This window comes from Camelina sativa, chromosome 2, assembly GCF_030686135.1.
Source record: "Camelina sativa cultivar CO46 ecotype springtype chromosome 2, ASM3068613v1".
NCBI classification, from domain to species: domain Eukaryota; kingdom Viridiplantae; phylum Streptophyta; class Magnoliopsida; order Brassicales; family Brassicaceae; genus Camelina; species Camelina sativa.
This window is the reverse complement of record NC_141881.1, coordinates 15,146,126-15,169,028: the sequence shown is the minus strand read 5'-3', so window position 1 is coordinate 15,169,028 and position 22,903 is coordinate 15,146,126. Positions and strand designations below refer to the sequence as shown.

At 41.6% G+C, this 22,903-nt stretch overlaps 3 protein-coding genes and 1 non-coding gene across 4 annotated transcripts; 3 read left to right on the top strand and 1 right to left on the bottom strand.

Moving 5' to 3' along the window:
* Positions 1 to 6,548: 6,548 nt before the first annotated feature.
* Positions 6,549 to 7,896, bottom strand: LOC147948651 (uncharacterized). The gene is made up of 2 exons (XM_087468009.1): positions 6,763 to 7,896; positions 6,549 to 6,653 (listed from the first exon to the last, which is right to left on the bottom strand). Exons 1-2 carry the CDS (start codon positions 7,894 to 7,896, stop codon positions 6,549 to 6,551), a joined length of 1,239 nt encoding a protein of 412 aa, XP_087324135.1.
* Positions 7,897 to 11,619: 3,723 nt separating this feature from the next.
* LOC147948650 (small nucleolar RNA R71) lies at positions 11,620 to 11,726 on the top strand. The gene has a single exon (XR_015586254.1). It is a non-coding gene; the product is annotated as a small nucleolar RNA R71 (small nucleolar RNA).
* Positions 11,727 to 13,176: 1,450 nt separating this feature from the next.
* LOC147948649 (uncharacterized) lies at positions 13,177 to 15,531 on the top strand. Its single transcript, XM_087468004.1, has 7 exons — positions 13,177 to 13,444; positions 13,495 to 13,792; positions 14,119 to 14,250; positions 14,347 to 14,481; positions 14,706 to 14,760; positions 14,854 to 14,987; positions 15,084 to 15,531. Exons 1-7 carry the CDS (start codon positions 13,177 to 13,179, stop codon positions 15,529 to 15,531), a joined length of 1,470 nt encoding a protein of 489 aa, XP_087324130.1.
* Positions 15,532 to 21,806: 6,275 nt separating this feature from the next.
* Positions 21,807 to 22,208, top strand: LOC147948648 (uncharacterized). The gene has a single exon (XM_087467994.1). The coding sequence runs from the start codon at positions 21,807 to 21,809 to the stop codon at positions 22,206 to 22,208; it is 402 nt and encodes a 133-aa protein (XP_087324120.1).
* Positions 22,209 to 22,903: the final 695 nt, after the last annotated feature.

Here is a 22,903-nt window from a genome sequence, read left to right as displayed (position 1 = left end):
TGTGGAGAAAATTTCCGATTGGCTTTGTGGCACCTGCATCGATCGATGCCTTGGTTGCATCGGTCAATGCATACTCTTAAACTCGTCTCCCAGCTTTGTTGATCAGCCTTCATGCTTTGATTATGCTCCAAATCACACTACAAGAAAACATGGAATTGCCGACTGCAAGTTGCGACTAAAAACACAGTCGCTAAATTTAGCGACTGAATTGCGATTGTTTTGCTACTGAATGGCTACTATAATAAAACAGTCGCCTAGTAGACGCTAATTGGAGACTGGTGCATAATGTCGCAGTGTAGTCACCAATTTGCAACTAATTTGGAGACCAGTTTGACAGTTGCTAAAAAACTGCGACAAAAGAGCTACATTTTAGCGACTTAATTTGGACCTTAACAAAATTTGGGTCGTAACAAAACACGAAAACCCATTCTTTATTCCCTTTCTTCCCCGAACAAACCCTAATCCAACATTTCTTTTCTCAATTCTTTCTTCTTCTTCGAGACGAAACGGCGAAACCTCAAAACCCTAGATCTAAATTCCTCTCACTCGACGAAACCGTAAACCCTTGATGGCTGGAGTAAAGAAAAGAGGAGGAGGAAGAAGAAACCCCTTGAATCGAACCTCTGGAACCTCACAAACGGCAAATCGAAGACCCGCTACTCTTCCCAACCAATATGCCTTCACGCCGGCGAACAAGGGAGATCCAGACACTGATTCTCAGGGAATTCCTGTCCCAATCCTCCAACCTCCAGAGAGACCTACACCTTCTTACCGAGACTATCCACCTCCGACGAATCTGTTCTAGAACTCGAGGATCTTTCCTGGAAAATCCCCTGCCAGCGAAGCTCCAATCAGGCGTCCTTTTCCTCAACCTCTCGCCTCCGCGACGAATCTACCAGAATTCTCGAGTCAACTTCGAGAGTCTCCTCAACCGTCAGTCACGAATCATCATCGACAGTCTCCTCAACCGTCAGTCACAAATCATCATCAACAGTCTCCTCCAGTCTCGAATCTACCTCGACAGTCTCCTCAACCTCAACAGTCTCCTCACGTCTCAAATCATCGACCACCCTCTTCTCAACCTGTTCAACCTCGAGCACCTTCTGCATCGCATCAGAGTTCTCAAGCGCAAAACTCACATGAGGAAGAAGCTGATTCTGAGGATGATGGTGTAAGGCAATCAAATCTCCCAGCTGATGTACTCGCTTCTTTGCATGACATGCTTGTCCAACCAGGCCGTGAGTTGTTTACCACTGTCCTCTCTCCCTCATTAGAGCCTGGAACCACTTGGTAAGATTAGGATTTTTAGTTGATTAGATTAATTAGAATTTTACTTGGATTGATTAGAATTTTTAGGTTTGTTTGTGTTTGGAGGTTTATTTTAGATTGATTAGAAGTTTTAGGTTTGTTTATGTTTGAAGGTTTTGATTAGAATTTTACTTTTGATTTGTTTGTGTGTTTGTGTTTGAAGGTTTGGTAAAGACAAGTCATCACTTACCCGGAAGATTACAATAGTGTTTACAAACAAGTTTGATGGTGCATATTACAGTTGGGGTTGTGTTCCTACTGCAAGAAGAGAAAACTACTTCTTGGAATTCGCGGTAAACTTCTACTCCTTTCAATTTGATTTCTGTATTTATAGTTTTTTTTTTGGTTTTTTTTTTATCACTAACACTAGTCTTCTTTTGTAGAAAACATACACTTGGGTTCCCTCACTAACCGGTGTGGTTCAACAAAAGTTCTATACTATTTGTCAAAACCGTATTAAAGACATGGTTTCCAAGGCAGCAGCTCAGCGAGATCAAGCAAAACCGAGTTGGATTGAGAAAACTCTTTGGAAAGAAATGTGTGACTATTGGAACACAGAAGAAGCCATTGCAAAGAGAGCAACCACTTCAGCAGCTCGAATGTCTGACCGTAATGGTCTTGGCCCTCACAAGCATGTATCAGGGCCGAAGTCTTACTTACAAATCGAACAAGAGATGGTGAGTTATCCTTTTCATTGTTTAATAAGTTACATCAGATGGTTCATTATCTAACCTTTTCATTGTCTAACTTTTCAGGAAGTGGAATTGGGAAGACCGCCAACTATTCCTGAAGTTTCATTTGGACTCATACCAAAAAAGATGGGACTTTTGTGGATAAGAAGGCGCAAGCAGTTCATGAGGCATATAAGCAAAAAATGGAAGCTAAGTTGGCTACTCTGGACAATAACGACCAATCTTGAAGAAGCAAACCGCAAAATAAAGCAACAAGAAGCTCTACAAGCAGAGCGTGACGCAGAGGCTTCACAGGTTGCAGCTGAGGCTTTACGGGTTGCATCTGAGCAACAAGCAGAGATCTCATGCTTGGTGAGCTTCCTCAAGACTAACCCAAACTATGTCGCCTTCCTCGAGTCTCAAACCAATGACCCAAACCTTTTTGATGTTCAAAGTTAGGTTCCTTCACTATCCCTCCTTCCTTTATGATTATGAAAACTTTTGTAATATTTGTGACTTGTACTCTTGTTATGTTTGGATGTTTTCTTCAACTACGATGTTGGATGTAAAATTAAACTTATGTGTTTGTTTAATTTCATGTTTGTTATGTTTTAGTTATAGTTTTCATAATCAGTTTTGGTATTACAAAATCAAATAATTCGTTTTTACCAGATTTTTTTTAAAAACGTGATAATTAAACAGTCGTAAAACAGTCACCGAAACATACACAAAACAGTATCCAAAATAGTCGAAAATGAGTAACCAGATCATTCGCTAAAGCGTTGCAAATTCAGTCGCAACTTTAGCGACTGTTTGGCAAGGGAAGAACGACCACAATTATCAGTCGCCAATTAGTAGCTCCGTGTCGACTGTTTGGTGACTGATTATTTTAGCGATGCACTGTTTAGCGACTACATATGTCAGTCGCCAATCAGTCGTAACTAAGTAGTTTGCGACTGTTTTTGTAGTCGGCAAATCCATGTTTTCTTGTAGTGTCACCCTCTTTTAGCTCCCTAGTGTTCCATCAGTGCCAATGAGTACCTAAACCTATAAAGACTCAAAAACAACCTAGAAAATAAATCAAAAGACTCAAAAAGCACACTTATACCATGGTTAAAAACCACAAAAACTATGATATATCAACTCCCCCAGACTTAGCCTTTGCTTGCCCTCAAGCAAAACAGAGACTTAGACCTGTGAAAGAGGTTTAAAAACATGGAATTCACTCACTGTAGATAACTGTTTTTCACACTCTTCATCGCCTTGATCTTCAGAACTTACTTCATATACTTTGTCAACTGAAAAGCATCAACATTCCTACTCAAATCCCACAATCCTCTGGAATCTCTAGTCTCACCATTGTCATCTCATTAAATAAATTAAAGTAAGTACATGTGAGTTCTTACCTTGGTGTATCAATCAGTGGCATATGGACTCTCTTCAGGCCAAGACATTCTTCATACATCTCTTTTCCTCTCCCTTTTCTCACTTCCATTTTTTTTTCTTAATCAAAGGTGTAAGCGAATACCGGGTTCATCGGTATTTTACCTACCCCTCGCTTCCAAGCTTTGTGTGATCATTTGACTCAAGAGTAGAATAATGGGGTCATAGGTAATTTACCTACCCCTCTAAACTGATCAAAATCATTTCATCTTTTATTCTCCTCTCTCTTTTTTTTTTTTCTGATCATTCTTTTTTTTTTAAAGTATTGAAAGGAAGAGAGAGGGGAGACATACTTTGAAAAATTGCACTGTCTTGTATGGCCCGAAGAAGAAGTCTAGTTCACTGATTTCAAACTCCAAAGTAAGAGATTAAGTCCGGTTAAAATCCTGATAAAAGTTGAGACAACGTTAGTTTAACCAGATATCTTTTGGATAAGGGCTTTCAGGATTGTTGATACAGCTCATAGCTTTTCCAAACTTCAGTTCTGAGATCAAGCATAATCAAGATTCATAAGAGTGTTAGCCAAAGAACAGAAACCATTAGTTAAAGATCCTAATTCCAAAAAGAAAAATTTGAAAAATTTGACTCAAAAATATGGTTTTGATTGACACAACTGAAACAAAGAAAGAAAAAGTAGTTAGTTAGTAACTAGCCTCCCCCAGACTTAACAACACTGTCCCCAGTGTTATCAAGCCTAATATTGACTAAGAAAGAAAAATCAAATTGAAAAGGCAGTGAACAAATGAACCAGATTCATGTTAACTGTTAGCCTCTGTGTCGACCGATGCAAAGGTTGCATCGATTGATGCAGAGCTAAATCGTCCGAGAGTCTAACGTTGAATCCTGTTAGGTGCATGTTAGTTGTGTTTCTCTCATGGATGTCAGCACTGTTAAGAATCACTGAAACACAACATTAAATGCAACATGATAGATAATGGTTCATAATGCAATACAAGTTCAATCTGAAACAAATGACAAACTGACTCAAGGAAAAATAAAAATGACTCAAAGTGAAAGAGAAAAAGGATAAAAGAAACCGTAAACAGAAGTAGGATCAACCCTCAGAACCAGCATCACCATCAGCAAGGTCAGCATCGCTACCACTAGCTCCAGCAAGGGGAGGAGAACGTGATCTGCGCCTAGTAGGACGAAAGCAACGGCAACGAGACAATCGAGAAATCGCGTTCGAGAAGGTACGCATGGTGGATTTCTGGTACTCATGGTAGTCTCCCTGACTCATAGTACGAGAAGGCTGTAGTGGCTCAGGGAAATCAGGAAACTCAAATGCTGCAGTGCCAGATTAAGAACCAATCTCAAAACCCCCAGCAGGGTGATCATCAGCAAAACCGTCAGCAGGTGGCTCATCAGCAGCAGCAGTGCTCAGATGACGGGAAAGGTGATGGTATAACAAAATCAGAGGCAGGAGGAAGAAAACGCAACTGCTCTGCATCCTCTGCAATGGTGGTGAGGTCTGGTCGCGGCAATCTGATCAGATGAGTACCAGTAGAATCACGAAAACGCCATAACATCTCTCTCTTCATCCAAGTGGAGTTCCTCATATGCTCCTCGTCAATAACACACCTCTCCGTACAAATGGATACAGAATCAGTAGCAATACGCAGTCGCTGAAAAATAGGAGTAAGCAGACTCCCAACATACTCCTTCTTCCCACGCCCAAAAGCCTTGACCTTCAGAGAGATCAAGTGAGTAGCAAACACTGCACCATAGTTAACCCTCTCAGGATCGACCCAGCTATCATCCTCAACAATAAAATCATAAGTCCCATATGCCATCATTTCCAACTCAGTCACTCTCATCTTCCCAGGTTCCATCTTACACAAAATAGTGTTGGCTATGGCCCTAAAAATATACCTGATCACTAGATGTCGCACATCAGTCATAGTGGAACGTCGGGAATCATAGTCATCAGTACCGAAGTAGGACCAGAGATGCGAGACATCTACAAACTCTCCTGGAAGTGAAACTCCCTCTATCTCTTTGCTAAAACCGTAAATGTCACAAAGATCAGGTAAAGAAATCTCATACCGAACTCCTCTAATGAAGAAAGACAGCATTCCTTCACTAGCTTTCGGGACCTGCTCGTTCTGGAAAAGAAGGCGGACTGAAGCCATGAATTGCCGGACCAGCTCCGGGAAAGAGTCATAGTAGCGAGTGCACATGGTCCAAAGTCCTATCTTCTCCTAAAGTCTCAGTACCTCATCATGAATCCCAAGCCTCTTCATAGTAGCAGGATCAACAAACCGAGTTGGCTTGATGTCAACCTTCAGCCAAGCGTTGTTGAACAAAGTATCATACTCTCCCCAAGTGTCAAGTAGCAGTCTGTTGATGTATTCAAGCTTCTTAACTTCTTCAAATGGACGTCCAGGCCAAACATGCTGTGGCGGAATCCGGTGTCCTTCTCTTCTTGGCCATGGGTCATGACATGTAGCTTGAAATGGTGCATCAAGAGCTGGAAGTGGTTGGATTGGTCTCAGTGGAACCGGAGGAGGAATCGCCGGCGGTTGTGAAGGCTGAGCGACGGCAGAATTGGAGCGGCAAAGTCTCTTTGTTCTTTGGCCGGTCACCATTGCTCTGAATCGGAAAACGAACGTCGGGATCGAGTAGATGGGAGAAACCGAGCAGATAGAGCCTTGAATCGATGGATTTGGGCAAGAAACGAGGGAGATATGGTCGATTTAGTGAGAGTTTGGCGCGTTTCTTGTTTTGACAAAGATAGGCGAAGAAGACGAAGTCGGGGATTAAAAACGCGACATTAGGTTAACTTGCATCGATCGATGTAGAGGTTGCATTGGTCGATGCAAATGTTGGTCGATACTGGGCCGATGCAACTGGGCTCAGTCCGACCCACCATCCACCAGCCCTCTAATCCTCCGATCCATTAACTTCATCGGGCTATGCATCGACCGATGCACCAACTTTGTCGGTCGATGCAAAACACTTCTGTTTTTTTTTTCAACGATTTCTGCATCACTTAAACTCAAAACTTAAATTAATATGTTAGTAAATCCTAAAAATGAAAATAAAAATAAAAATAATTAAATCCTATCAGTGGGTTGCCTCCCACCCATCGCTTGTTATAAGTCATTAGCTTGACTTGGCAGCGGATTAGGCAGAAGGTGCATCATCCAAACGCACAATGTGTCCGTCTGGCATCCCGGCTTCAGCCCAATAATGTTTCATCCTCTGTCTATTGACATTAAACTTCTCTCCCTTGGAGTTAAGCAGCACAATAGCTCACTTCTTGGATAGTGAATGGTCCGGACCAGCGAGAACGAAGCTTACCTGTAAACAGCTTCAAGCGAGAGTTGTACAGAAGTACCTGATCATTAGGCTCAAAATTTCTGGAGATAATCTTCTTATCATGATAAGCCTTGGTTCTCTCCTTGTATAGCTTGGAGTTCTCAAATGCATGATGTCTAAACTCATCCAACTCATTCAGCTGAACCAACCTTCTCTCTGAAGCTGTCTTGGCATCAAAATTCAGCAATTTAACAGCCCATGCTGCTTTGTGCTCTAACTCCACTGGAAGATGACATGCTTTCCCATAAAGCAGATGAAAAGGAGTAGTGCCAAGTGGTGTCTTATATGCAGTCCGATATGCCCAAAGTGCATCATCTAACTTGGCAGCCCAATCCTTTCTTGTGACACCCACTGTCTTCTCAAGGATTTCTTTGATTTGGCGGTTAGAAACCTCAACTTGACCACTAGTCTGGAGATGATATGGAGTAGCTACTCTATGTTGAACTCCATACTTCTTCAACAGCTTATCAAACACTTTATTGATAAAGTGTTTACCTCCATCACTGATAACAATCCTAGGCACTCCAAACCGTGGAAAGATAATGGTCTTAAACAGCTTAAGAACCACAGCAGAATCATTCTTGGGACTTGCAATAGCTTCCACCCACTTGGAGATATAGTCAACAGCTACAAGGATGTACTTGTTCTTGTAAGAAGAAGGGAATGGTCCCATAAAATCAATGCCCCAGCAATCAAAAACTTCAACCTCAAGGATGAAATTTTGTGGCATCTCATGTCTCTTACTAATCTGTCCTCTTCTCTGACAAGCATCACATCGAGATACAAACTCATGAGCATCCTTAAAAATTGTTGGCCACCAAAACCCTGCTTGAAGAACTTTGGACATTGTCTTGAAGGTAGCAAAGTGTCCAGCATAATCTGATCCATGGCAATGAAATAACACATCAGGAACTTCAATCTCAGCTAGACATCTCCTGTAAACTCCATCTGAACAATGCTTATACAAGTAAGGCTCATCCCAATAGTATCTTCTAAGCTCTCTCAAGAACTTCTTCTTAGCATACCCCGTAAAATTGTCTGGTTGCACCTCTGCAGCAAGGTAATTCGCGATGTCAGCATACCACGGTTGATCAGAAGTAGTTACAGCAGCCACATCGTCGTCAAACGCATAACCCGATGATTCCTGAACCATGCGTCAATCGATGCTTAAAGATGCATCGGTCGATGCAATCTCCAAGTCCTGTTCGTATCGAGATGAAGCATCGATCGATGCACCAGCTGTGTCGATCGATGCATTGCCACGAGTCTGCAAAACTTCTCGAGACAATGGAGCTTGAGAACCAACATCAACAAAGTATACATTCTCCTCTGGCAGTGAATCATGAATTGGAACATCATCTTCTATCTTAATCCTAGATAAATGATCAGCTACTCCATTCTCAATCCCTTTCTTGTCCTTAACCTCAATGTCAAATTCTTGAAGAAGAAAAATCCATCTTAGCAACCTTGGCTTGGCATCCTTTTTCTACATCAAGTATTTGAGTGCATCATGATCTGTATGAACTATTACCTTTGATCCAACCAAGTAAGAACAAAACTTTTCGAAAGCAAACACTACTGCTAGCAGCTCCTTCTCTGTTGCATAATTCCTTTGAGCATCATCAAGTGTTCTACTAGCATAGTAAATAACATGAAGTTTCTTATCCTTCCTCTTTCCTAGCACTGCTCCCACTGCAAAATCACTGGCATCACACATTACCTCAAAAGGCAAATCCCAATCTGGTGGTTAAACAATTGGAGCACTAACAAGCTCTTGCTTAATCCATTCAAAAGCTAAACGGCATTCATCAGTAAACTCAAACTTGACATCCTTGCATAGTAAAGCAGAAAGTGGTCTAGCTATCTTACCGAAATCTTGGATGAAGCGTATGTAGAACCATGCATGTCCAAGAAAACTCCTTACCAACTTCACACTATCTGGTGGTTGAAAACCTGTCATCACTTCTATCTTAGCGCGGTCCACTTCAATACCAGCCTCTGAAACCCTGTGACCAAGCACTATACCATCTCTAACCATAAAATGGCATTTCTCCCAATTAAGAACAAAGTGCTTCTCCTCACATCTAGCTAGCACTTTACAGAGATTATCCAAACAGCTCTTGAATCACCATGTAGTGTGAATCACCCATAAACAGAAAAATCATCCATGAAAACCTCCATGTAATCTTCAATCATGTCTGTGAAGATGGACATCATACATCTCTGAAATGTCGTAGGAGCATTACAGAGACCAAAAGGCATTCTGCGATATGCAAAAGTACCATATGGACAAGTGAAGGTTGTCTTCTCCTGGTCATCGGGATGAATCAGAATCTGGAAAAACCTGGAGTAACCATCCAAAAAGCAGTAGTATGGATGGTTAGCTAACATCTCAAGCATCTGATCAATGAAGGGTAGCGGGAAGTGATCTTTCCTTGTTGCAGCATTAAGCTTGCTGTAATCAATGCACATCCGGTGTCCGGTGATTGTCCGTGTCAGAATCAGCTCATTCTTGTCATTCTTCACCACTGTAACTCCACCCCTCTTAGGAACAACATGAACTGGACTAACCCATTTGCTATCAGAAATTGGGTAGATAATCCCGACATTCAACAATTTCATGATCTCCTTTTTGACAACATCTTGCAAATTTGGATTTAGCCTCCTCTGATGCTCAATAGATGTCTTAGCTCTTTTCTCAAGATGAATCCTATGCATGCACAAGTCCGGAGAAATCCCTGCAATATCATCAAGAGAATAGCCAAGAGCCTTGCAAAACTTGCGCAGCTTGCTTAGCAGTAAAGTGAGCTCTGCGTTGTTTAAGGAAGCATTAACAATAACAAGATAAGAAGAATTTTCACCTAGAAATGCATACCTTAACCCTGCAGGAAGTGGCTTGAGATCAAGCTTTAGAGCTTTCTCAAGGCTCCAATCTGATAGTTTCTCAGCTTGTGAAGAAGTACCAACCAATTCCTCTTGTGCAACCAACTTCTTCACTTGCTCATTAGCATCTAGTAGCTTGACATACCCAGCAGCAATGTCATCTAAATGCTCAACTTCTTCAGTAGAAGCAACCAATGCTCTCTCAAGAGGATCTTCATGATGCAGCTCCTTGAAAATCTCTTCAGCAAGATTAGACAATGTATCCACATAAAAAGTTTGACCATCTATTGTTGGCCTCTTAACCAGCTTATCCATGTCAAAACGCAGCTGTAAGTCTCCAACATTAAGGCCAATCTGTCCTTTCTTGACATCAATAATAGCTCTAGCAGTGGCTAAGAATGATCTTCCCAAGATTAGAGGATCCTTAGGCTCTTCTTCATACTTCAAGACCACAAAATCAGTAGGTATCAAACAATCACCAATCTTAATTGGAACATCTTCAAGGATACCATCAGGAATGCGAACTGATCGGTCAGCAAGTATCAGAGTAATCTTGGTGGGTTGGAAATCTGTCATTCCAAGGCTGAGTGCAACTGATCTAGGCATTAAGTTAGACACTGGAACCAAGATCACACAAAGATCTAGCAAACCTCTCACTGAAGATTGTACAATCAAGAACAAAACTACCTGGATGAGGAAGCTTTTCTGAGATCTTATTATGAATGATGGCACTGACTTGAGCTGAAATCATCATCACTCTTGCTCAACATTCAAATCCTTGGTTACCATTCTCTTGACATATCTCCTAAGCATTGGAGAAGTCTTAACTGCATCAATCAACGACAACTCAATAACAAGCTTATCCATCATAGCCTTGCACTTAGCATCATCAATCTCCTGCTTAGACTTCCTTGGGTTCTTGGGAAAAGGAATCCTAGGCTTGCACACTCTCTCAGCAACTGGAATCAGAGCTTTCGTAACCTCCTTCTCGGCCTGGACGTTGCATCGGTCGATGCTTGAGTTGTATCGGTCGATGCTGTCTCGCAAAGTCAATTCTTCTATGAATACTAAGGGTTGCGTCGTTCGATGCTTTGCAGCTGCATCGGTCGATGCTGGTTCTAGATTGTCAAACTCATCATCCTCATCGATCAATTCCTGTAACTCTTTGGTTCTCTGTTTCTTCCCAGCTTCAGACTGTAACTTCTTACCACTCGTTAAGGTCACAACATTGTATGAGTGCTTAGGGTTGGATTCAGTTCTTGCTGGTAAGTATCCTTCTTGTCTCATCACAGCTCCAGCAGTTTGTGCAACTTAGCTCTCCAGCTTCTTAACTTGAACATTCAATGAATCAAACTTGCCATTAAGCTCAGTATAGACATTGTCAATCTTACCATTGAATGTCACTATCAACTGCTCTTGTCCCTGAAGAATCTGCTCAAGCATTGCTTCCATCATACTCTCAGTTGTCTTAGGAGGAGGAGATTGGTAAGAGGAGTTGCCATAGGTCATGGTGTAACCACTGCTCTGCTGCTGCTTCTGGTAATCTTGCTTAGGAATGTAGCCTGTAGAACTAGACTGATAGTTATTGTGCTGGTTATTCCCACTGAAAGACCTGTTCTCTTGCTGATTTCCAAACTTTTGGCCTTGATTACCATATACAAAGTTTACATCTTCTTCCACATTCTGTGGCTCTGGCTCAAAAATCTCAACATCTTCAGCAAAATTGACTGACTTCTTTTCAACAAGAAGGTTATGCACTGTATCCAACTTGGCATTCACTGTAGCAAATTGATTTGAATCATACCCTTCATGTGCTCTTTTCCTCTCTAAGTCTGCATTCTTGGTACTGTTGCTTGATGCTAACCTTTCTATCAGCTTTTCAGCGTCATCTGGGTACCTTGTCTTGAAGTTCCCATCACTAGCAGCATCCAAAGCCATCTGATACCTCCAATCAATAACACTAAAGAAGATACTGATCAACTGCACCTATGAGAAACCATGACGCGGACAGTCTCTCAGGTATGCTTTGAACCTTACCCAAGCAGCTTTGTAAGATTCAGTAGGTCCTTGTCTAAAGGTGGAGAGCTTAATCCTCAGCTCATCAGACATCACATCATCATAGAAATTGTTCAAGAATGCCACCTTGATGTCATTCCAGGTCTTCAGAGATCCTGGTTTGAGTTGCCTTAGCCAATGAGAAGCTTCTCCAGCAAGAGAGTAGGGGAAAAGCTTGCAGTAGAGATAGTCTTCTGTGACTCCATTAACTTTGATACTTGTGACTATATCCTCAAAATGCTCAATATGGTCTAGAGGTTTCTCATGTGGCAGGTTCTGGAATGGTCTTTGTCCAACAAGAACAAAGTAGGCAGGCTTCAGCTCAAAATCATTCCTTGGAAATGGAGGAGGGACAATTGCGGATCGGTTCTCATAGAACAAGTCTGGCCTGTTGAAGTCCACAAGAATCTTGACAAGCTCTCCATTGTTGTCCTGTCTGCCCTGAAGAATCTGTTGGTCATTACCATCCAAAGAGCTAGGCCTACGGAAATTCTCAGGAATTTATGGAATACTAAATCAATCAAATAATTAAGATTCAAGCAATTCAAAATCAGATCTAGAACTATAAACACTCTTGTAAAATAAATCAGTTCTCACTGCAAATATTATCTAAATTTAAAACCAGAAAATCCAAATATCTTTGCAAAATTCAAGGTTAAAAGTCAGCTTTAAAAACAAGTTTAGATTGTTCATAAAATTATTAAATCAAATCTCTTTGCAAGAAATAATTTTGTTCATCAAAAGGTTTAATCAGGAAAATCAATTATATTCTCATATCAATTTATTTTCCTCTATATCAATTCTAGGTGATCAATCAAGAATCAATATGAAGAACAACCTAAGATGAAGATCACAGAAGATAACGAATCCTAAAAATAATAGATCTAATAAACCATAAAAACCCTATGAAAAACCCTACACCTAACAAGCAAACTACTCAGACATGTTTAATGAAGAACAAGACATCTTTTCTGAATAATAAGCAATTGATATTAAGAAGTAAGAAGGGAGTTCAAAAATCTTCTCTCTACAGATGAAATCAGATCTGTCTCTCCCAAAAGCTCTCAATCAAAAGGTGGCTGGAATCAAAATTCCTAGAAAAATAACTTAGGTCTAAACAATGACCATAAAATCCTATAAATACTCTAAAACACGTCTTGGGCCTTAATCGCAAATAAGGGAAACTTAGGCAAATTTTGTAAATCTTCTAAAGCTTTGTGGAGAAAATTTCCGATTGGCTTTGTGGCACCTGCATCGATCGATGCCTTGGTTGCATCGGTCGATGCATACTCTTGAACTCGTCTCCCAGCTTTGTTGATCAGCCTTCATGCTTTAATTATGATCCAAATCACCCTCTTTTAGCTCCCTAGAGTTCCATCCGTGCCAATGAGTACCAGAACCTATAAAGACTCAAAAACAACCTAGAAAACAAATCAAAAGACTCAAAAAGCACACTTATACCATGATTAAAAACCACAAAAACCATGCTATATCAATGAGCAAGGCCTATGATCAGATAGAATGGTCTTTCGTTGAAAATTTGTTGCGGAAATTTGGTTTTAGTGAAAAATGGATTTCTTGGATCATGTGGTGTGTGACATCTGTTCGGTATAGAGTATTATTAAATGGCCAACCACATGGCTCCATAATTCCTTCTAGAGGGCTTCGCCAGGGAGACCCCCTATTGCCATACCTATTTATAGTTTGCACCGAGGTTCTTATTGCAAATCTAAGAAAGGCGGAACGGTCAAAGCTCATTACGGGTATTAAGATCTCGACTGCTTGCCCGCGATCTCGCACTTATTGTTTGCAGATGATAGTATGTTCTTCTGTCGGGCTACGAAGGAGCAATGTGAGGTTGTGTTAGGGATTCTAAGGCAGTATGAACGGGTTTCTGGACAGCGGATTAACTTTCAGAAGTCTTCGGTTCAATTTGGACATACAGTGGATGCGGTATTGCGCGAGGAATTAAAAGGCGTATTGGGTATCACCACCTTGGGTGGTATGAGTTCCTATTTAGGCATTCCTGATAGCCTTGGTGGGTCAAAAACAAAAAATTTCTCATTTGTTCAGGATCGACTACAAAAACGGATAGGTGGATGGCCTGCGAGGTTGTTGTCTAGGGGGGGGGGGAAGGTAATGATCAAGTCGGTAGCTACCGCTGTTCCTACCTTTGTTATGTCTTGTTTTCGACTTCCGAAACAGTTACATGGAAACTTACTAGTGCGATTTCTAACTTTTGGTGGAGCTCTTCTGGGGAAACATGAGGGTTACAATGGATCGCTTGGGATAGGTTATGTGATGATAAATTGGATTGAGGTTTGGGTTTTTGGTGTTTGGATGATTTTAACACCGCATTGTTGGCTAAACAACTTTGGCGGTTAATTTCAGTTCCAGAGTCGTTATTTGCGAAGGTTTTTAAAGGTTGATATTTTAGGCACTCTGATCCGTTGGATCCGATTAAATCTTATTCCCTGTCTTATGGATGGCGGAGTATGGTATCTGCTCGCTCTCTAGTGAACAAAGGACTTATTAAACGGGTAGGATCTGACAATTCCATTTTAGTATGGTCTGACACCTGAATTCCTGCTCAATCCCCGAGACCAGCATTGCGTTCGGGATCGCCAGCCGATCCTACGCTTAGAGTATAAAATTTCATTTACAGGAGCTCGCACTCCTGGAATTTGGCTTTGCTTTTGGCTTCTTTCGAGCCGGAGGATGTTGCCCTTATTTCTGTTTTACCCCTTGGCAATCTACCCACACCGGATAGATTGGGTTGGCATTTGACAAAAACTGGCTTGTATACTGTGTCAAATCTGGGTATCAAGCCTTGCGCCAGAAACCGGAAACCGCTTCTCCTGTTTCAGGTCCCAACATTACTCCTTTACAGGCTTTTGTTTGGCAACTTCGGTGTCCACCAAAAATTCGACATTTTTTGTGGCAAGTAATTACGGGTTGTGCCGCGACAACAGCTAATCTGCGGCGATGTTGGATGGGCTGTGATCTGGAGTGTGCACTTTGCAGAGGGACGGAAGAGACAATCAATCATGCTCTTTTCTTATGTCATCCGGCTAGGCAAGTTTGGGGTTTTTCCCTATTTCCGACATCCTCGGGCTGTTTTACTTCAGATTCTATCTATGAAAACATGGATTCTTTATTTTGGAGATTTCAGCAGATTCCTTCGGTGGATGTTTTTCCGTGGATTCTTTGGTATATCTGGAAGGCCAGAAATGAGAAATTTTCTAGCAATTTGGATTCTAATCCATTAGCAATCATACAGATAGCGGAGGAGGAAGCAAAGCTTTGGTTCTTGGCATAGGAGGATTCTTTGGGACCCTCACCTCAGGGCGGCTTTCGGCCAACTTCTAGCTTTACGGTTAATACTATTGACGCAATTACTAGGTATGGAACCAATCACCGCTGTTTTGTGGATGGATCTTGGAAGGCGACTGACCAGTTTATAGGTAGAGGATGGTATTGCATTTCTCCTGAAGGGGAATCTCCCACTATGGGTGCATCCAATTCTCTCTGTAGCTTGTCACCCTTCCATGCAGAAGTGGAAGCTCTCATTTGGGCAATGCGGTGTATGATTGGCGTGGATAATGAGGAAGTTATTTTTCTCACGGACTGTTCTGATTTGGTGAAGATGGTGTCTTCGCCTTCCATGTGGCCTGCTTTTAAGATATATTTGGACGTGATTGAAGAAGATAAGGAAGAATTCCTATCATTCTCCGTAGTCCTGATTCTCCTATCACAGAATGGTAGTGCGGACAAGCTGGCATGTCGTGCTAGAGTGGAATCGCATCAGATTACCTATGTGAACAGCTTTCCTACCAATTGGCTCGTTTGAGCTGATCTTGTACTTTGATGTAAAAAAAATAATTATTATATATTGTGTTTTTAATATATTGTGAGATTGCTGTATTTTCAATCATTAGGTCATCTTTTTTTATTAAAAATTAATTAAATAATATAAAAGGGAGAGAGAAAGAGAGAGAATCGTTCTCAAGAATTAGAAACAACGTTGCTCAGTTTGATTATACACTTGTCAGCTTTCTATTGGTTACACAACAAAATAAATATATTTTTTTTCTGAGTAACGGAAAGAGTACTCCCGTCGTAAATGCTCTTAACGTGTTAGTCGGAGAGTTATCCTATTGTTCTTTATTTGTTTATGTCATCAAACTTACCATTGGTAAGTTTAAAATATTACTACTGTTGTTGTTCTTTTTTTTATGGTAATTTTTATTAGTCCACATTAGTGATTTTGTTTTTAGTTTTCATATTTGTTTTTGCTGTTGAAGATTTTGCAATATAAATTTTTATTCGTCCACATTACTTGTTAAAAAAAATATGGTAAAAGAAACAACAATTCTTATTTTATTAAATCAAGTCTATATTATGAATTCATCAAAACATGGCGGCGCATCTAGGGTTTAGCGACCACAAAGGCGATTTTCTTCGATAATCGTTTCCGGCTCTGCTCGTCTGATTCCGTTCTGGTTTAGCGGGATTGTTTACTTGTTTTCTAGCACTCTGCTACGTTTTTCTTTCTGTGTACCGTGTTTCTGGTGTGTTTTTAGCCTTCGTATTGATTAAGTCTTTGTTTTGAGGAGATGTCTAGATCTGAGTTTGTAAGGAGGAGCGGTAAGGAACCGATGATGAATCGGGAAGGGGAGGAGGAAGAACAAGGCGTAATCTGGATTCCGAAATTTGATTTTTCGGATCTGATTGATAAGTTTAAAAATTCTCTGGTTGGAAGAATGTTTCACTTGGAGGGAAGGAGCACGGAGGCTTTGCTTGCGTTTATGCCAAAGGAACGGATCTGGGATGTTGAAGGTCGGGTTCAAGGTACAGATCTTGGTAATGGGAAATTCCAATTTGATTTCAATAACGAAGAGGATCTCCTAAAGGTTCTTCAGAAGCGACCATGTCACTTTAACAGATGGAGTTTCTCCCTAGAGAGATGGGAAGCAAATATAAGAGAGGATTTCCCAAACACGATGCTGTTCTGGGTGCACATTAAGGGGGTTCCGTCAATCTATAAGAAGGATCAAACCTTTCGAGGTATCGGACAAGCGCTTGGGACCGTGAATGCAGTGGATGTTGAAGGAGCAAAGGTTCAAGTCTCGGTTAATGGGGATAATCCTCTTCAGTTTGAAAGTAAGGTGATTTTCGATAATGGAGGAAGTGTTAGAGTTACTCTTCGCTATGAAGGTCAGTATCGGTATTGTTTTACCAGCAAGCGAATCTCACATGAGGAGAGAACATGTCCAAAGCTTTCGGAATCCGACAGGATGAGAAATAAAGCCATAAGAGCAGCTTCTTCTCTGGCGGAGTCACAACAAGGGAAGGAATTTGGTTCATATGGCTCAGGGGAAGAGCAAGCTGAATCCTCAGCACAGGTTAGGAGAAACCTTATGAGTGATTATGAAAAAAGAGAACAGCGAAGAAAGTCAGATCCCCATCAAGAACTGAGAGGAAAACATGAGCTCCGGAGTAAAGGTGTCTGGGATAGGCTGGACCAGTACAACCCTCAAGGTATTCCCCGTTATCGGGAGAGGTTTCATCCAGTCTCAAGGGATAGACACTCATGAAGAAATGGCAGGTATGAAAGGAACTATGATGTTCGCGAGAGAGATCATAAACGGACCCGGGATTTTCCCCCTGTAAATCGCGGGTATATGCGATGTGAAGATGGTAATCTTAACAGAGCCTTACTGTCAACTTATGATTCCCAAAGAACGATATCAGACATCTACAAGACAGGTAATCAGTTAGCAGAGTTACGGATTGATAAATATACCGGAGGAGCGAGGAAAACTCAAGTCAGCTATGAGCCACGGGGAAGAGAACCAAAGGAGAGAGGAAGCGGTAATGAGAAAGCTATGGGAGGATCTGAGCCTACAAGGAATATGGATCAGCGATCTCAGAGGGAACCTATATATAAGGATGATTACATTTCTGAAAAGTTTGTTAAGAACAAAGCTGCAAGGACTCGAGAAAGTGATCAAGGAGGTGGGAATCCAAGACTTGAGGGTGAAACGAGTAATCGAAAACTTGATGATCTCCCTTCAATGGAGGACACAGAATTGGAGGAGGACCTAAGAATGGACGAGGACATGATTGACAACGATGATCTTCTATATGAGGATATACCCACAATGGATGAATATCTACGTGATGAAGGCCTTCTTGATGAGGGTGTTAAACAAGATTTGGCCGAGAGAGAGGTTAATGAACATATTGAAGCTATTTCACAACTGTCGCCAATAGTAAAGCCAAAGCTCCGTTCATCTTCTAAGAAGGCAAGCTCGAAGGAGAAAGATAAGGAAAAGGGCAGGAAGGAAAAGGTTAAACCTGCATTGGGTTCTCTTCATTCGTCTGCTGGGAAGGAACGTACAAAAGGTCCAGAACGAGAAGACGGTGACAATCGCAGGAAAACGCCCAGGAGTCCTGACATCTCTGGGGTTGCTTCTAGAAAACACAATGCATTAAGAGCGAGACAATCTCCAAAGAAGAGACAAGGTCCAGGACGTGTGTGAGCTCCAGCTGTCCCTCGTATTGAGGTGTTCCCTTCTGCTTTAAGCAAGAAAACTTCTGCTAAACCAGGTTCGGTGGTGTCCCAGAAACCACCCAGTTCTCAGATATGAATACAATCGCATGGAATTGTCAAGGAGCGGGAGCTTACTTGACCTCAGAGCACTTAAAAGAGCTCAGTAGATATTTTTTTCCTGCTTTTATTTTTCTTTCTGAAACAAAAAACAATTTTTCTTTTATGCAAGATATTCAATTTTCTTTAGGTTATGATAATTTGTTCATCGTGGATCCAGCTGGGAGAAGCGATGGTTTGGCTTTGTTCTACATGAATTCATCTAATGTGCAGATTCTCTTTTCAAATAACCGGATGATAGATGTGGAAACTAATGTGGATGGACACAAAGTCTATATGACTTTTGTGTATGGAGATCCGGTTGTGGCCAACCGAGAGGAGGTTTGGGAGAGGCTAACAAGAATCTGTCTCACAAGGAGTGGTCCTTGGTTCATGGTAGGTGACTTTAACGAGATCATAGGGAATCAAGAGAAGAAGGGAGGTAAAAGACGAGCTGAGTCCACTTTTCTTCCGTTTCGAAATATGCTAGCTAACTGTGGGATGATAGATTTTCCTTACAAAGGTAATTTGTTTTCCTGGGTTGGTAAACAAAGGAACCGAAAGAGGGTGCGTTGTAGACTGGATCGCGCAGTGGGAAATGAAGACTGACATCAAGTGTTTTCCCACACTAAGGTGGAGTATCTAAAGTTATGGGGATCTGACCATCGACCGGTATTGGCCAGGATCGCATCAAATCATCGCAGGAGGCAAAAGAGCTTTAAGTTTGATAAGAGGTGCTTTGGGAAACAAGGTTTCAAGAACGTTGTAAAGGTTGGATGGGGTGAGTTGTCTATGGAGGGTCCTTCTAATATACATTCAAAGATCGTTGCCTGTCGAAAGGCAATCTCAGTCTGGAAACGAGACAACCCGGGGAATGCGAAGCAGAATATAGAGGATCTAAAAGAAAAATTAGATCAAGCACAGGAGGATGATTCGCTGTCTATGGAGGAGGAACTTGAGCTGAAATGGCAGTTATGTGCAGCTTTTAGGGAAGAAGAACTCTATTGGAAACAGAAGAGTAGAGCTACTTGGCTTAAGGAAGGGGACCGGAACACAAAGTTCTTCCATGCTACTACAAAACAAAGAAGAGCACGAAATCGCATCTGCAGTCTAAAAAATAAAGAGGGTGTGCTGGTAGAATCGGAGGAAGGCCTAGAACAGGTGGCAACACAATATTTTCAAGAGCTCTTCGCTGCTTCAAGCACCACAGGGATCGAGGAAGTCCTTCGTCATGTTACAAAAAAAGTCACACCAGCTATAAACGCTTCCCTAATTGCTCCACCCTCGGCTGGTGAGATAAGGAAGGCTGTGTTTGGTATCAACCCTGATAAAGCACCAGGTCCAGACGGGATGACGAGTTTATTTTACCAGCGGTTTTGGAAGCACATTAGCAAGGACATCATCAACATGGTAAAGGAATTCTTTGAGACAGGTACCTTTGATCCAAGACTGAATGAAACAAATATTTGCATGATTCCCAAGACTGAGAGGCCTAGAGAAATGGGGGAGTTCAGACCCATCAGTCTCTGTAATGTTAGCTACAAGATCATCTCAAAAGTCCTGGCAAATCGCTTGAGAAAAGCTCTCCCGAGGCTGATCTCGGATACACAATCAGCCTTGTGGCTAGACGCCTGATTACAGATAATATCCTGCTAGCTCAGGAGAACTTCCATGCCCTTCGCACTAATGCAACATGTAGAACAAAGTTTTTAGCAATCAAGACGGACATGAGCAAGGCATATGATAGAGTGGAATGGTCGTTCCTGGAAAAACTCATGAGCCGTTTGGGGTTTGATGATAAATGGATATCGATGATGTTGTGCTGTATATCATCTGTCTCTTACAAAGTGTTAATTAATGGAGAAGCAAAAGGAAATATAATCCCTTCAAGGGGGTTACGCCAAGGCGACCCGCTTTCTCCATTTTTATTCATCTTATGTACAGAGGCGCTGATAGCACAAATCCATGCAGCAAAAGCTGACGGACGCATAACGGGTAAAAAGATTGCACAAGGAAGCCCCCCGGTGTCACATTTACTCTTTGCGGACAACAGCCTGTTCTTCTGTCGCGCTGATATCCAGCAGTGTGCTGAGCTCCTTTCGATCATCAACAGCTATGGGGCAGCTTCGGGACAACAACTGAACAAGGAAAAGTCAGCTATCCTCTTTGGTAACAAGGTGAATCAAGCCCTTAAAGTGGACCTTAAAAGAGCGATTGGCATCTCGAAGGAAGGTGGAATGGGGACGTATCTGGGGCTCCCTGAGACGATATGTGGCTCCAAACAGCAAGTTTTTGCTTTTGTGCAAGACAGACTAAACAAAAGAATAAATTCATGGTCAGCTAAGTTTCTCTCCAAGGGTGGGAAGGAGGTTTTGATTAAGTCTGTAGCTCAAGCTCTACCAACATACGTCATGTCTTGTTTCCTTTTACCACAGAAAATTGTTAACAAATTAAGGGGGGCAATAGCTCGGTTTTGGTGGAGCACGAGGAACAATAACAAAGGCCTACACTGGATAGCTTGGGACAAAATTAGTATCCCCATGGAGAAAGGCGGACTCGGCTTTCGGGTTTTAAAAGAATTTAATCTAGCGTTACTTGCTAAGCAGCTTTGGAGGCTTCTAAGATTCCCTGAATCCCTTCTCAGCCGTGTGTTAAAGGGGAGGTACTTTAGATACACAAATCCCATGGAGGTGGAGAAAGCAAGTTCCCCATCGTTTGGGTGGAGAAGTATGATGGCGGCCAAACCTCTTCTTTTGCAGGGATTGAGAAAAAACGTCCGCTTAGGTTTTAACACTAGAGTATGGGTGGATAACTGGATTCCCACGGTTCCAGCAAGACCAGCGAAGGATCGAGGAATAGCTAGAGACCTAAATGTGTATGTCAATCATTTGATAGACTTTGAATCGAAGACATGGAAGATGGACAAGCTACTCGAGTTGATTGATCCGACTTACATTCCGTTAATAACTTGCTTGCAACCTAGCCGGAGGTTTATGGTGGATGACTATGTTTGGAGCTTTACCAAATCGGGACAATATTCAGTACGTTCGGGATACGCCATTTCTACTTCTTTGTGTCAAGAGGTCGTAGAACCAAGCTTAAGCAAACTCAAGAGCCAGGTTTGGAAATTGAAATCATCGCGAAAGATTAAACATTTGTTGTGGCAAGCCATTTCGGGTTTTGTGGCGGCCAACAGCAGACTTGTGGAACGCCATTGTGGTTCTGATAGATTGTGCCCTCGATGCGGAGACGAATTGGAATCAATCAACCATATCCTTTTTATGTGCCCTCCAGCTCTTCAGGTCTGGGCCATGTCAACCATAGCGAACCCTCCGAGTGTTTTCCCGAGCACTTCTTTGTATGCAAATTTTGAATACCTCTTTTGGGGAGCTAAGGATTTGGGTGTAACAGAGGAGCAGCTAGAGGTTTTTCCATGGATCATCTGGTACAACTAGAAGGCGAGGAATGAAAAAATGTTTAACAACAAGGATGTGTCGCCAGCGGATACAGGAAACCTTGTAGCTGCCGAGGCATTAGCATGGCGAGTAGCGCAGATGGTGGAGTCGTTTGAGGAATCTGATGAGGAACAATCAGACGTAAGCGAGGAAGAGGAGGAACCTTTGGGAGCAATCAGATGCCAGATCGACGCATCTTGGGATGAGAAGGATGGTTTCGTAGGTTTGGGTTTTGTCCTGCAGAGTGCAGAAAAGATTTTTGGACTGCAAGGTACAAACCGACATCTCTCTGTTCTTCACTCGGAACTGGAAGCTTTAATTTGGGCTATGGAATCGGCAATATTACAGGGTTTGAATTCTGTCCATTTTGAGACAGACTGTGTCACCATTATCAAGATCATAGAGGAGATTGATGAGTAGCCTTCTTTTGCCACGGAGTTAGATAGGTTTAGTGAGTTAAGAACTAAATTTTTGATTTTTTCTATTTCTTATATTCCAAGAACAATAAATGTCCGTGCCAACCGTCTTGCTAAGGCGGGGCGAGCCCGAGGTGCTTTTTTTTCCCATGTAAACTTAAGGGTTCTGGAGTGGTTGGCTCTAGAAACCAACCTTTTCGAACTTGAGTAATAAAGTATGGGATTTGAGGTCAAAAAAAAAAAAAGAATTCATCAAACCAGAAAATCAGATTGAACATGTTAAGAGAACGCTATAACCAATATCAGAATCAAGAATTACTATAACCTTAGGTTCAAATATATGAAGATTTCCTCTCATACCCATTTATATCAACTTCAAAAACATCAATACGACAATACGTAATACATTATTTTCTCTATTTGTTTAAGGGTTTAATTTAGTTTTGACTGGTAATGTGGTGGTGTTTGAGTTCCGGTTAGGATTTATAAACAAACACTTGAGTTGTTTTTTATGTTCAACTCCATGAAGGTCCATCCATGCATGGGACGAGTCCCGCTAAGATACTCTCCAATCTTTGCTTAAAAAAACTATCAAGAATACTTTTAGTTACTACTCCGTACATTAATACTCCCTCATATGTTAGATACCAAAATTGACGAGTTTCAAGTATTAGCCTTTGATGAGAAAAATGCTATGTC